Genomic DNA, 13,514 nt, shown 5'->3' with positions numbered 1-13,514 from the left:
TTCTCTTCCTTACTGGAAAGAATGCCTGTTTGTCAAACTATTCCAAGATGTTATCCTTGTGTTTCATATTGGTAAATAGCCTTGATGGCAGAATCTTCCACTCCTTTGTGATGTCTGTTTTCCATTTCACGCAATGGTTTTCCACTTGCTATATCAACTTCACCATCTCTCTGATTGACAACACTTTGAACTTTCTCACAGGTTTAGCCTTACTCACAGGATTTGCATGTTCTTTCACAGGGAGATCTCAATGTCAACTGATGGCTTGCCCAGTGCTCCGTGATGTTGCGTTCTTGCGTGGTCTAGCCCCGTTCTTGTTGGCGCAGTCATATGACAAAATTATACAAGTTCAGCTAATCCGGAGTTACCAATGCGGAATTTCAGCTTATCATGGGCATTATTCTATGGGATTTGCTATTCTGCTGGTGGGAATGGTTGACAACTACGATATAACCGGAATTTCATGTCACCCAAGTTTAACTCATCATGATTTCACTGTATATCGAGTTCCCTTTTGAAAGTTACTGTTCACCTTTTCAGGCAATGCATTCCAGATCACCACAACTCATAGGAATGTAGGACCTATGAACAAGAGTCGGCCCATTTGAGCCTGCTCCGCCATTCGAGAAGATCATGACTGATCTGGTTGCGGTCTCAACCCACTTTCCTATCTGCCCCCATAACCCTTGACTTGCTTGTCTATCAAAAATCTATCTAACTCAGCCTTTAATAAATTCAGTGACCCAGCCTCTACTGCTTTCTGGGGAAGGGAATTCCAAAGATTAATCACCCTCTTGAATCTTAAATCTGTGTCCTTTTGTTACTGACCCAGGAAATAATAATTTCCCCTCATTTGCTATATCAAAAGATCCATGATTTTGAATATTTCTATCAAATCCAGGGTCAACGCAAGGGCATTTTCTGCTGTGAGAGAACCTTCAGCCTGGTGCTCACCCTCCATTAACTTAAGAAAATGAGTTACTCGTGGTTAATTGTTATCCACGGCCTGCCCTCGCTCTGGTTTCAACCTCCCACTGTTCTGCACCATGATCCCTTGATGTTGCTCACTAAGTTCCCGTTCCCACATCTTTTGCGTGACCTCAACACCCTCAGCACCATGAGATCAACCAGGAGCTTCCCGATTGGTTGAAAACATGGAACTAGCATTTTTAATTATCCGGCATCATCCATTCCCTTTGCATGCTTAATAGACAGCCAACATTTAAACAGTAAAAAAAAACTTTTAAATGAACTTTTTTGCATTCATATTACACGACTTGAGTACTAGAAATTTGGGCTTTGGGAGAGACACTAAGAGATTTACAGTCTTTATAACTCATGTGGGACATTCAAATATACAATTGACAAATACCTGTATTATTACTGAGCAGGTCGGATTAGAGCAGATGTCATAAGAAAATATTTGGTCCTTTTAAACCAGTGTTTTGATACAACTTGAATTGCTCCAACAATGATTTCTCATGCATCATCATCTTTTCGTTTATAATGCATTCAGCAACACAATTTCATTAGCATCAATCACCTAAGGTGTCCCAATTATTGCTATTAAATATGCAATTGGCTATTATTACATTTATTATTTCCGGGGTGGGAGGAATGTGTGAATTATCAAGCCCCACTGTTTCGCAGGCCATGCTATTAATTTAAATGTTTCATTTTCTCACCGAAATGGCCAATTGTGTACCTATACCTCTAGTACCCAGAAGAGAAGAGACTCTGACCAGGCTTCTTTCAAAGCTCAGAATGATTAATTTATTTTAAAACAAAACTCCTTTTAACAAGTTACAAGTACTGTTTAACACACAATTGTTACCAGTAAGTATAACTATCTATCTCTTCCTAAAAAAATTCCCCCAGCGCGCACACAGACAAACAAAGGACAAACAGAGTCTCTCTGCAGAGATGGTCTTTGGAGGATGGGCGTTATAAAATAAAGAATAAAGTCTGCAGGGTCTCAATGCTGTCAACCTTGAGTTCTCTCATGGTCCTGGTGGATGTCTGGAAGTTCTCACCACTCGTCTCAGCTTTGCAGGTCCAAATGCAACTAGTTACTGAAGTTTTCTATTACAAAATGGAAGGATTTGGCATGATCTGGACTCGTGGATGCTAACCTGGGATTTTTTTTAAAAGGTCATAAGTTCACCATGGGACTGTAAACAACTGAGGGTTCTCTGGCTACAGGTTGATAGCCATGCACAATTTTAGTCAAGGAAAAGAGAGGGTGCCAGTCAAGGTAGCTTTACTTCCTCAGCTTTTTCTCCAACAAAGCTGCCTTCAAAACAAGCAGGTTAACAACTTAAGTTTTTGTCCCTCTCTCCCATGTGACTGCCTTTTTTGTCTCCCAGCTTTTCGTAAAGTAAAGTGCTTTGCAGTTCAAACAAACAAACCACTCCTCCTCATATAGGTCAGGTGATTTCTTGGAAGAGACCTGCTTGTTTACAGTTCCAAGGTGAATTCATGACCTTTTAAGAAAAATCCCAGGTTAACATCCATGTGTCCAGATCATGCCAAATCCTTCCATTTTATAAAAGAAAACTTCAGTCTTAAAAGATATGATTCTAACACCTCTATAATATGTGAATTTACCCCAAGCATTCACTTGTGATTTTGCTTTTCGCAACCTCATTATATAGAGCATTATCTGATTGTGTACTGCCGTTTCAAAATATTTGCAACCCTAAAAGTCAATTTCTTTGACAGTGTTGAATCCTGAATTGTAACTTGAAGTTATTGATTTTGTGATTTCAAACACAAACAGTTCTGTTTCCCGTACTCAAAGTAAAGAATTCTGGCTGTTTCTCCTTTTCATACTTATATCTTAATCTCACTAATGTGACATTGTGCCAGGATTCCCAAACCTCTTTGTGATCATCTGGAACAAAAGATCCAAATGGGAAATCAACAATTATTCTAGCACAAGTAGCAAGCTGATAATGAAAGACCCTGAAATATTTGTAAATTCCAAAGTACTTCTGCCAGACTAGATTGTTGTTGCAGAAATTTTTATAAAAGAATCTTGAAGCTAGAATGTCCATAAAGAAAAATGTTACGCTGCATCATTGTCCAGCAAAGGAATATATACTGGCTGCTATGCACACCACAAATTTTAATATAGTGGTTAAACTAGATTATGGTGCAGACGGTTTATTGCCATTTAATAGGAGCTCTCAAAATATTGTATCAGACTTGCCAAGTTCCATCATCGCTGCACTAAGACAATAGCCTCTCAAAATTGAAAAGATACCTTTAAAGTTACAATTTTAAAAATATTCCTTGTCAGTTGCTAGACTTTGATTTCTTGTCAAAAAATTTAATTTAAAATATTTGAATTTCATTTCTATATGTGTTACTAAATGCAATAGCATTTGCCTCTATTGTGCTAATTTGCCCCAGCTACTTTTCCCCCCCACCCCACCCATACTACATTTTGTAACAGAAATAAAACACAAATGCTTGATTGTGTTTGATAACATAGACGCTTAAAAAGCCAATTCAGGATAGATTAAATCTTCATCAGATTATTGTATGCAATCTGCATTGCATTAACTGCTTTTCAATAGTGCATTGACTGTAACTAAAAGATGCCACGTAATTGAAGGATGGTGGGTGCACTGGTACATTGTCACAATGACCACGCTAGGTGGCCCAGCCAGTGCCATAACTCATTTTAAAAGGCTACCATGTGCCCATTTTACTGGTCTGTTTACTTCCTCCTGAATTGTTTTACTATCTTCCTCATTGTTTACTGCATCACCAACTGTCATGTCATCTGTAAACTTTGAATTTATATCCTGTAGACCCAAGTCCAAGCTATTAATATATATTAAAAAGGAGCAGTGGTCCCAAAACTGACCCCTGGGAAACTCTACTCTGTACCCCCCAGCAACCATTTTCCACTACCCTTTGCTTTCTATCCCTTAGCCAATTTTGTATCTGTGCTGTCACTGTTCCTTTAATCCTTTCGACTTCAATTTTACTAACAAATCTATTATGTGACACTTTGCCAAATGCCTTTTGAAAGCCCATATGCACAACACCAACCTCACTACCCTCATTGACCCTTTCCGTCCTGTCATCAGAGAACTCAATGAAATTTAACTTTAACAAACCTGTGCTAATTTTCATTATTAGCCCATACTTTACCAGAGGACAATTAATTTTATTCTGGATTATTGTGTCTCAAAGTTTCCTTATTGCTGACATTAGGCTGACTGGCCTGTAGTTGTCAAATTTATCCCCCTCCCCCTTTTTTGAAGACTAATGTAACATTTGCAACCCTCCAGGTCTCTGAAACCACCACCTGTATCCAAGGAGGATTGGAAGTTTGTGGCCAGAGGCTCCACAATTTTCATCCTTGCCATCCTTTACTAATCTAGGACGTATTTGATCCAGACCAGGTGACTTTTCTACTTTGAGAACTGCCAGCATTTTAAGTACATCCTCTTTGTTTTTATCCTATTCAATATCGCTACTGCCTCCTCCTTTATTGTCACATTAGCAGCATCCTTTTCCCTGGTAAAGACAGATGCAAAGTACTGATTTAGAACCCCAGCCATGCCCTCTGCCTTCAGAAGAATCTCTCTATTTTGGTCCCTAACTGCTCCATCTTTCCTTTGACTGCCCTTTCACTATTTGCTCATCTGTTCTCATCCTCTCTCTCTTTGACCCCCTTACTCCTTTTTTTATATCTCCCCTGTACTTTCTATGTTTCCAGATCGGGGAGCAGAATAGAAAGCAAGAACAGGAACGCAAGCTGATATTTTTATTCTTCGTTAAGACAGGAGTGACATTTGTAAAATGGTCCCTTTGCTGAGGGTAACGGAGGCAACTGGCAGTTTAGCAGCTTTAGGTGAAGGCAGGCAAAAACAAGGGGCCAGTCAAAGGAAACATTAGCATTATCGGTTTTGAAGTAATAAAATGTGGTTGTGTAATTTATGTTGTAATATTTCATAGAGTTGCAATGCAAAAGTTGTGTTGCAGTAAATATAAAGTAAAAGTTACTAATTTGGTTGGTGTTTGAGTTGACTGTTTATTATTTGTGCCAGGTGCTGAAGAACACGGAGATTATAGGTGTAATAGAAGGAGGAGACGTTCTGGAGGAAAGGCTGAGGTCCGTTACAGAAACTATGAAGAGGCCAGTTGGAGGTTTCCTTTTGGATGGTTTTCAGGGAAAGGACATACCCAATGACCTGAAACTGAACTTGATTTCCTCAGTCACAGGAGAACTGCCTGAACATAAACCCAGGTAGGGGAAAATACAAAATTGGGCAATCAATGTGTCTTAATTGAACAGGCATTGATAAGCATCAGTCACCAGTACTTTTATTTAAAAGCTGTTTAGAGACATCTAACAGCAGCAAAAAGATATTGGCATCTCTGTCATTCTGATAACTGGAATACTTTTCTGACTCAACATGGTTTAACCTCACATCCACTCTGCAACAGGCAGCCGAACATTTGAGGAAATATTTCATAATTTTTTCATTGGCTAGTGTTTTACCTACAAAGCTGTGCTTAAAATACAGATCCATTGTAGGAAACTTCCTTAAGTCACAGGCACATCAATTCTTCTCCATCCTGTGAGTTCTTAGATGGACCCATGAATTGGTGTCTGTTGTGGGTATTTTCACTTTAGAATTAGTATTACACCCTCTATTGTAGTTTACATCTCGTATATATTAAGTACAATGGGCCTATATTCTCTGGAGTTTTGAAGAATAAGAAGTGATCTTATTGAAACATATAAGATTCTGAGAGAGCTCAATGGGGTATTTGCTGTGAGGCTGTTTCTCCTAGCTGGAGAGGCTAGAACTAGGGGGCATAGTCTGAGGATAGGAGGTTGGCCATTTAGGTCTAAGGTGAGCAGAAGTTTCTTCACTCGGGATGTGAATCTTTGGGATGCTCAGTTGTTGCATATGTTTAAGGATTAGATTGATTGATTTTTGGGTTCTAAGAGAATCAAGGACTCTGGGCGTAGGATGGGAAAAAACAATTGAGGTAGAAGATTGGCTATGATCTTATTGAATATAAGAGCAGGCTTGAGGGGACACATGGCCTACTCTAGCTCTTATTTCTTATGTTTGATGAGTGCAGGAAACATGATGTCTAATACTGTCTGCACTGACACACACGTTTATTTCACACATCACAACTAAGACTTTACACTTTGGGCTCAATTGCCAATCTGGGTACAAATTGAGCAAAAAAGTGCAAGTTCTGCTCACTCATTTGCATATCACCAAATGTATGGAGGTAATGATGGCACAATGGTAATGTCACTGGACTAGTAATCCAGAGGCTCAGGCTAATGCTTTCGCTACATAGGTTTTTCCATGTACTTGCTACCCTTGTTCTAGGTGGTAGAGATTGCAAGTTTGGGGGTACTTCAGTTGAAGAAGCCTTAGCTAGTTGCTGCTTTCATCCCCTAGATTCTACACATTGCTGTCACTGTGTGCCAGTGGAGGATGGGATGCCAATCAAGTGAGCTGTTTTGTCCTGGATGGTGCTGAGTTTCTTGTTTACTGTTGAAGCTGCATGTATCCAGGCACTCTTCAACACAGTCAAATGCTCCCAACTGAGCAGAAACATGCCATACATGTTTTATGAACATTGCTCTTGCTTCTTTTCACTCTACGGGTCATGATCAGATTTGAAAATGGTTCTCTGTTGAGAGCACGTAGAAGATAACAAGATGAAGTAACTCCGTGCCCTTTACCAAGCTAGTTTAAAATGATTGGTTATATTATAATTAAAGAAAAAAGAAATTACCTTTACCTAGCACCTTGCACAGCATCAGGACATCTCAAAGTGCTTTACAGTTAATGGTGTACTTTTAAAGTGTAATCATTGTTGCAAAGTAGGAAAAGAAGGACTTGCTTTCAAATAGTACATATGGCATCAGATCGTTACAAAGAGTTTGCAGGCAATGTAGTCACTACTTAAGCGTGGGAAACGTAACAGCTAATTGCACACAGCAAAGTCCCCCAAACAGCAATGTAGTAATGAGCAGACAAACTGTTTTTCATGATGTTGGTTAAGGGATAAATATTGGATTAGAAAGATTGGGAGACTGCACCAACTCTTCTTTGACATTGCACTATGGATTGTTTACATCCACCTGAGAAATGTGGCTGCCAACTTGAACAAAGCGAAGTCTCACGAACTTCAGTGAGCTGGACGACTAATTAAACTGTTTTAGTGATGTTGATTGAGGAATAAATATTGGCCTGGGCACCAGGAGAATTCCCCTGCTTTTTTCAAATAATGTAATGGGATCTGCCTGTGAGGACAGGCACGTCTCAATTTAACATATCTGAAAGATGGCACCTCTGACAGTGCAGCGCTCCCTGAGAACTGCATAAGGATCTCGGCGCAATAGATGAAGATAGAGAATTGGAAAGGAAAAGCAGAGGTTCTAAAATTATTGGATTTGATTTGTCTCTTTCAGAGGAGGCTTCATGATGGTAAGTTGATGATGTGCATTAAATTTGTTAAAATAATTGTTGAATTTTCTTAAGTGAAGTTTGTTTGTTAGCAAGATTAATTAATGTAAAGTATTATGCAAGGTGTTTAACAGTACAGAGTACCTTTCAGAATTGTTTTAGTAATGTGATCCTGTCCGATCTGAGTATTTCCAATATTTCTGTTTCTATATGCTTTGAATCATAGTTCTTCAATTAAGCTAACTGGATTCTTCCAGAATGTGTGTTTTGTTGCACCTCATTGTTGTTTAATATTGTAACATTTATTCAAATTTCCCTCTCTCCTCCTTCCCTCCCCCAATATTAGGTTGATCCATGGGATTGGAAAGCCAGATGAAGTGCTGGAATGTATATCAAGAGGAGTGGATTTGTTTGAAGGGTTCTATCCCTATCTGATGACCGAACAAGGAAGAGCTCTGACGTTCAATTTTAAATACAAGATGGACCCAGAGACAGAAGGTACCAGTTATAGAATGTCAGTGTGTTGTGTTAGTATGCGACACATAACAAAGGTTGCCGTGGTCTCTATAGTAGTCCGTCCATATTATTATTATTCATGGCTTGGCATAATGTGTTCTCGCCTGCCTTGAGCACCCAGGTCAGGCTTGTGGTAGTGAGAACACCTGAGCCACATCTGACTTCCCTCATTCACCATCTTATGTGATGCAGCCTAATCAGAGATACAGTAACTAGAACCTGGAAAATAGGACTGTGTCATTTACATTACCTAACAGTTTGTTCAGCATTTGTGCAAAGGTTTGCAATCCCAACGTGACCTGATTAAATGAGCCCTGCTATATGTTGAACTAAAGATGCTGATTTTCAATTTTCAATCAATTTTCCTATATTGTATAACATTTTCATCAAAATGAGAGGTGTTAATGCTGGGCATGGAACACTTCCTATTTCAGAAACTTTGTGTTGGCATCAGTTGCTCCCAGTTCAGTATTTCCACAGTTCAACAGAGGATAAAGCTCCCTATGCTTTTTCCAACAATGTGCTTTAGCCACAGCCTCAGAGGAGCACCTCCTACTGCACAGATATGGTATTTTCTGTTTCTTGCACTAGTACTCCATATGGATGATCTAAGTTACCTGCGAAGGAGTATCCCTAAGCATTAAGTAATTGCCACAATCCCAACTAAGGATTGTGCAACTACCGATGTCTCTGACTGAACAGTATACCTTTCATGTGATATAATTAATAATTCTGTTAGCCTGGATTTTAACATTTCTAATGCAAATAGACTTCATAGTTTTTGATATCAGCTAAAGCTATTGCTAGTTGTGCAGTTGGATGCATCTAATTGTTACGGTTTAGAGATCTGTACTTTTAAAGGCACAAAGCCTCTATATTTTAAATATATAGTTATTGACATTCAGAATTTGGCAGCATTATGACAATTTTACTTTCTAGAAGTTTTGTCTGTGTTGGATGCAGACACCACATCAAAGAGTAATGAGTTACCTCTGATGAGGTAGATTGTTTAACAATGTCTTGGATAACTGCAAAAGAGAGCTGGTCAGCCCACCATCCTGGGTGGTAGGGTGGAATGCAGAGAAAACAATTTCTCTTTATATTTGTGTTGCCTGTTTCACAGCTGTAAACTTGGTGTCAGACCTGAAGCCTGTTTTTGATAACAGCATTATTTAGTAGTGAAAGCCACATATTAACATTTCTTTGTTCCGTTTTGGATTTCGAGGCAGAAAGCGGGTATAACTGTTATCGTTTATCCATGTGTTTGAAACCATTTAATTTTGGGGCCATTGGAACCGTTACAAATTTGGATTGGCTGCAGGCTATCTGTTATTGTTCAGAGGTGTCAGTCACTCTCATGTCATCTGGTTGTCATGCTCAACTTTCACATTGGGGACTTTTAAAAAAAAATTCTTTCATGGGATATTTGTTGCCCATCCCTACTTGCACTTAAGAAGGTGGTGGTGAGTCACCGCCTTGAACCGCTGCAATCCATGTGGTGCAGGTACATCCACAATGCTGTTAGGAAGGGAGTTCTGATCTAGCAATAGTGAAGGAACAGCAATACAGTTCCCAGTCAGGATGGTGTGTGCATTTAAGGGGAACTTGCAGGTGGTGGTGTTCCTATGCATCTGCTGCCCTTGTCTGTCTAGGTGGTAGAGTTTGCCAGTTTGGAAAGTCCTGTCGAAGGAGTCTTGGTGAGTTGCTGAAGGGCATCTTGTATATGGTACACACTGTTAACACGGTGCATTGATGGTGGAGGGAGTAAATGTTTACATTAGTGGATGGTGTGCCGATTCAGCAGGCTGCTTTGTCCTGGATGGTGTCGAGTTTCTTGAGTGTTGTTAGAGCTGCACTTATCCAAGCAAGTGGAGAGTATTCCATCACACTCCTGATAGGTACTTTATAGATGATGGACAGGCTTAGGAGAGTCAGGAGGTGAGTTATTCTTTCAATTTCTGCTCAAAAACAGGGTCTAAAGAATCAAAATTTGTATTTACATAACTTTCCAAACAGTATTATCCACATGCACCAATGATCGACCATTAAACTGAAATTACGGTTTACAGTTACTGCCACCCAGTACAGTTGAATCAAATTACCATGTGAGAAGTCCAGTAACTGACGCAATAACTGATTAAAGCTTTCTTTAACATCAGATTTCACCTACTGTTAACTTGTGAGGCAGGAACTGAGAACAATAAGAGAACATGGCTCTAATATGTGCTTTGAATTATATTTCAGTATTGGAAAAAAATGGCTGTGCGGATATTGAGATTAGTAACAAGGCCTTGGGCAATGAGGGCAAGATGATTCCTTTTACAACTGACCTGAGAAGTGAACAGTAAGTGTCTGAATTTTTAATAAACTGTTGTTTTTAGTACATGTAGTGGAGTATTCAGTAGAGTCTCTCTTTAAATGTTGTTTTCCTTTGTAACTTAACAAGAAATGCACTGCAGGAAAAACTGACCATTTCACCTCCAAGGGCTCCTATGGTACAGTATCTGATCAATTGTCAACTCTGTACAGTGAACTAAATGATTTGATAAATTTTGTCAGCACTGATGGTTTACTTTGGCAGTGAGTGTTGGATATCCCTGCTTTTTTTTTCTAGTTTCCCGTTGGACATTTGCTTATGTCTATAAAAAGCATAATGCCCAATATCATCAGCGAAATAGACATACTGCAGGAAGATCCCTGTGCGCTGTGTCGCTTACATGTTCATTCCAGTATTATTTTCTTCCATTCAATTAAATCACCCCTTAACCTTCTAAACTACAAGCCTGTGCCAACCATTTTACCTTTGTGGCCCCTGAAGTGTGTACACATAGACTTCCAGTGTGAGTGATGGCAGATCTGTCAGAAATGGAAGCCCTGCCCTCATTGTTTTTTCTCGGAGCCCTCCCCATCAAAGCCCCTTACCATGACCAGGTACAATCCAGCTAAGTCAGCCCAGGCCAGTGATTAGTTCAGGAGTTTTCTGCTCTGTATGATTCACTAGTGGCCATTATTTGTGCCCACTGCACCATCTGGCCATCCTGTTTGTTTTATGGGACTTATAGAACTCTCTCACTGAACACTGTAAACTGTTTTGCTTTGGAACACAGAAATGAATCCCATAGGGGATCATTCTTTACCAGCAGTTGTACCCACCTATAGAAATAGTGTCTTCTGAATTGCAGTTACTTAGTTTGCAAGGATATATAAATTACAAAAATGGCACTATTGGATAGTAAGTAACATGTTTCTGCCTCAGTGTATTAGTATTGATTAAACAGATGACTTGAAGGTGAATTCATTAAATAAAATATAGTGGCATTCTTGTAATTTTGCATTCCCTGGTTAATGTCATACACCTTCATTTTTTTGACTACCGCTAAAGTTTGTAGCTCATTGTGTATTGTTTAAGCAGTCAATGATTCCACAGTTCGTTTTGAGATACCTATTTGATGTTTGTGTGATTCTTAACATTCAGATTCCGTGGTGACTTCAGGGCCTTGCTGGAGGGCTGTTCCTGCTATTGCTGCAAGAACCACACACGTGCCTACCTCTACCACCTTCTTGTGACAAATGAGCTGCTGGCTGGAGTCCTTCTCATGATCCACAACCTCCATCACTACTTTGGATTCTTCCAGTCTATCCGTGATGCTTTGAGAGATGACAAAATGCAGCAACTTAAGGAACTCATTACAAAACAGAAGGTGGAACATGAACATGGTTAATACATGATTGACAAGGCAGGTGATGGGTATCCAACGTATATAATGGTTTTGACACAGACATTGCTTGCCGACAGATGCTGCAATGAATTATTTGGACCTACTTAAGTGTCAATCAATTACTTTGACATTTGATGATACTGTAGTCTTAACCTTGTAGTGCCCAGCATCCCCAACTCCTCCATCATGTTATGTATCATTCACATTACATTAATGTGTGATAGTTGAAACTGCACAAGGAGTTTGAAAGCTGCGCTTTGACTCATGCATGTTTTCATTAGTGAGCGCAGATTATTTTTTAAGAAAATGTTTTACTTTGAAAGTGTATGAATATAGGAAGTCTAGTAACATTCTGTTGGAATTGACAGAGCTCCGCTCTGATGTGTTGAATTTCAAAACTCACACCACTACCCCCAACAAACATGTTGAAGTGGATGACTTTTCTGATTTATTTTTTACCTTTCTGTTTTTAACATTCCTATCTAATTGTGAGTGAATGTGGCAGAGATGCTCAGAAAATACTTGACAGAATTGAATTGCTTTTAACTAAAATCTGCACTCACTGTTTTAGAATTTACATTTTGATGGTTGAATGTGCAATTTATGCATCAACAAGATCTTTGTCCTTCACTGCCACTGACGTTAAAAAGGCGGTTTTGGATGGGTGGAGAAGTTCAACTTGCAGCCGTTGGTCTTGCACCTGTGGGGTGCAGGGAGGCCAATATGGCATCAAGCTTGAGGATCAATGGCATCTAGCAAGTCCGTCCAAAGCAGGTGTATGCCTGCTTTTACTAAACAAACCTGGATCCAACACTGGCTGTAAGATCCCCATATCAGTTCCACTTCAAGCTCCCCACTTAGTTGAACCAAGACTTGAGCATCCTAACCAATGGCGTTTAAAGGAGCCACAACAATTTTTCAAAGTTACATTTTCCAGGAAGTGGGGGGAAGCAGGTGTCCTCTGCCTGGATCCACATAACCACTGCAGATCATTGCTGGCCTGGGGATGCCCCCCCACACACACCCCACATCTTCCTCTTTTTAGTCATTAATTGAGCAGAATTTTGTGCAAGTTGAATTTCTCCTCCAGTATCTATTTTTAGTGCCCCAATTTACTCAACTCTAAGGTATTATTCCGTACTCATTAGTAACAATGAGTTAATTCTCCGGATTATCAATTCACCAATTTAAATAGTTATATTATACTTCAACCTTCCTTTCACAGTTATTTTAAAAATTAAGCCTGTATGAAGCAAGAAAAGGTACCTATTTTATTTAATGCATCAAAATTGGCTGCAGACATTTTAGACTGTAAGACTTATAGAACTTCCTTTGCAATTTAAAAGCATTTGAAAATGTGAAAATTGAAAGCTGAAGTGCTACCTTTTTATTAAAGCAGGTATGCTTTATCTATTCAGATGCTCTTCTACATTATTACAACTAATGATATTTCTTACAAAGATTGGCTGATCTTTTATGATATTGCTCACAGAGTAAACATAACCATGTGATGTTCAGCTACCAAGGTGGAGCTACGTTTCATCAGGCCTGTTCCATTAAGGCTACAGGTTTGATATTGCCTATGGGAAAATAGTCGGAGAAGGTAAATTTTGATAAAATACTGCAGATGCTGCAAATCTGAAACAAAAACAGAAAATGCTAGAAAAGCTCAGCAGATCTGATAGCATCTGTGGAGAGAGAAAAACAAAGTTAATGTTTCAAGTCCATATGACCCTTCTTCAGAGACATACATTTTGAGATTGACTAGAGGCTAATTGTTGGTTGAAGCTTCTGTAGATTGGCAGCTGCTTCTAAA

At 39.3% G+C, this 13,514-nt stretch overlaps 1 protein-coding gene across 1 annotated transcript in view; it reads left to right on the top strand.

The window, feature by feature from the left end:
- The window catches only part of qtrt2 (queuine tRNA-ribosyltransferase accessory subunit 2), a 35,854-nt gene extending 22,743 nt beyond the window's left edge, over positions 1-13,111 (top strand). The window contains exons 6-9 of the mRNA XM_078559924.1: positions 5,067-5,266; positions 7,810-7,961; positions 10,224-10,323; positions 11,455-13,111. Of these exons, the coding sequence (XP_078416050.1) occupies positions 5,067-5,266; positions 7,810-7,961; positions 10,224-10,323; positions 11,455-11,701 (699 nt within the window). The 3' untranslated portion in view covers positions 11,702-13,111. The remainder of the gene's footprint in view (positions 1-5,066; positions 5,267-7,809; positions 7,962-10,223; positions 10,324-11,454) is intronic.
- The last annotated feature ends 403 nt before the right edge of the window (positions 13,112-13,514 follow it).

The sequence above is a fragment of the Cetorhinus maximus genome, chromosome 16 (genome assembly GCF_964194155.1).
Source record: "Cetorhinus maximus chromosome 16, sCetMax3.hap1.1, whole genome shotgun sequence".
NCBI lineage: Eukaryota > Metazoa > Chordata > Chondrichthyes > Lamniformes > Cetorhinidae > Cetorhinus > Cetorhinus maximus.
The sequence above is the reverse complement of the archived record's forward strand: the minus strand, read 5'-3'. Positions and strand labels throughout refer to the sequence as shown.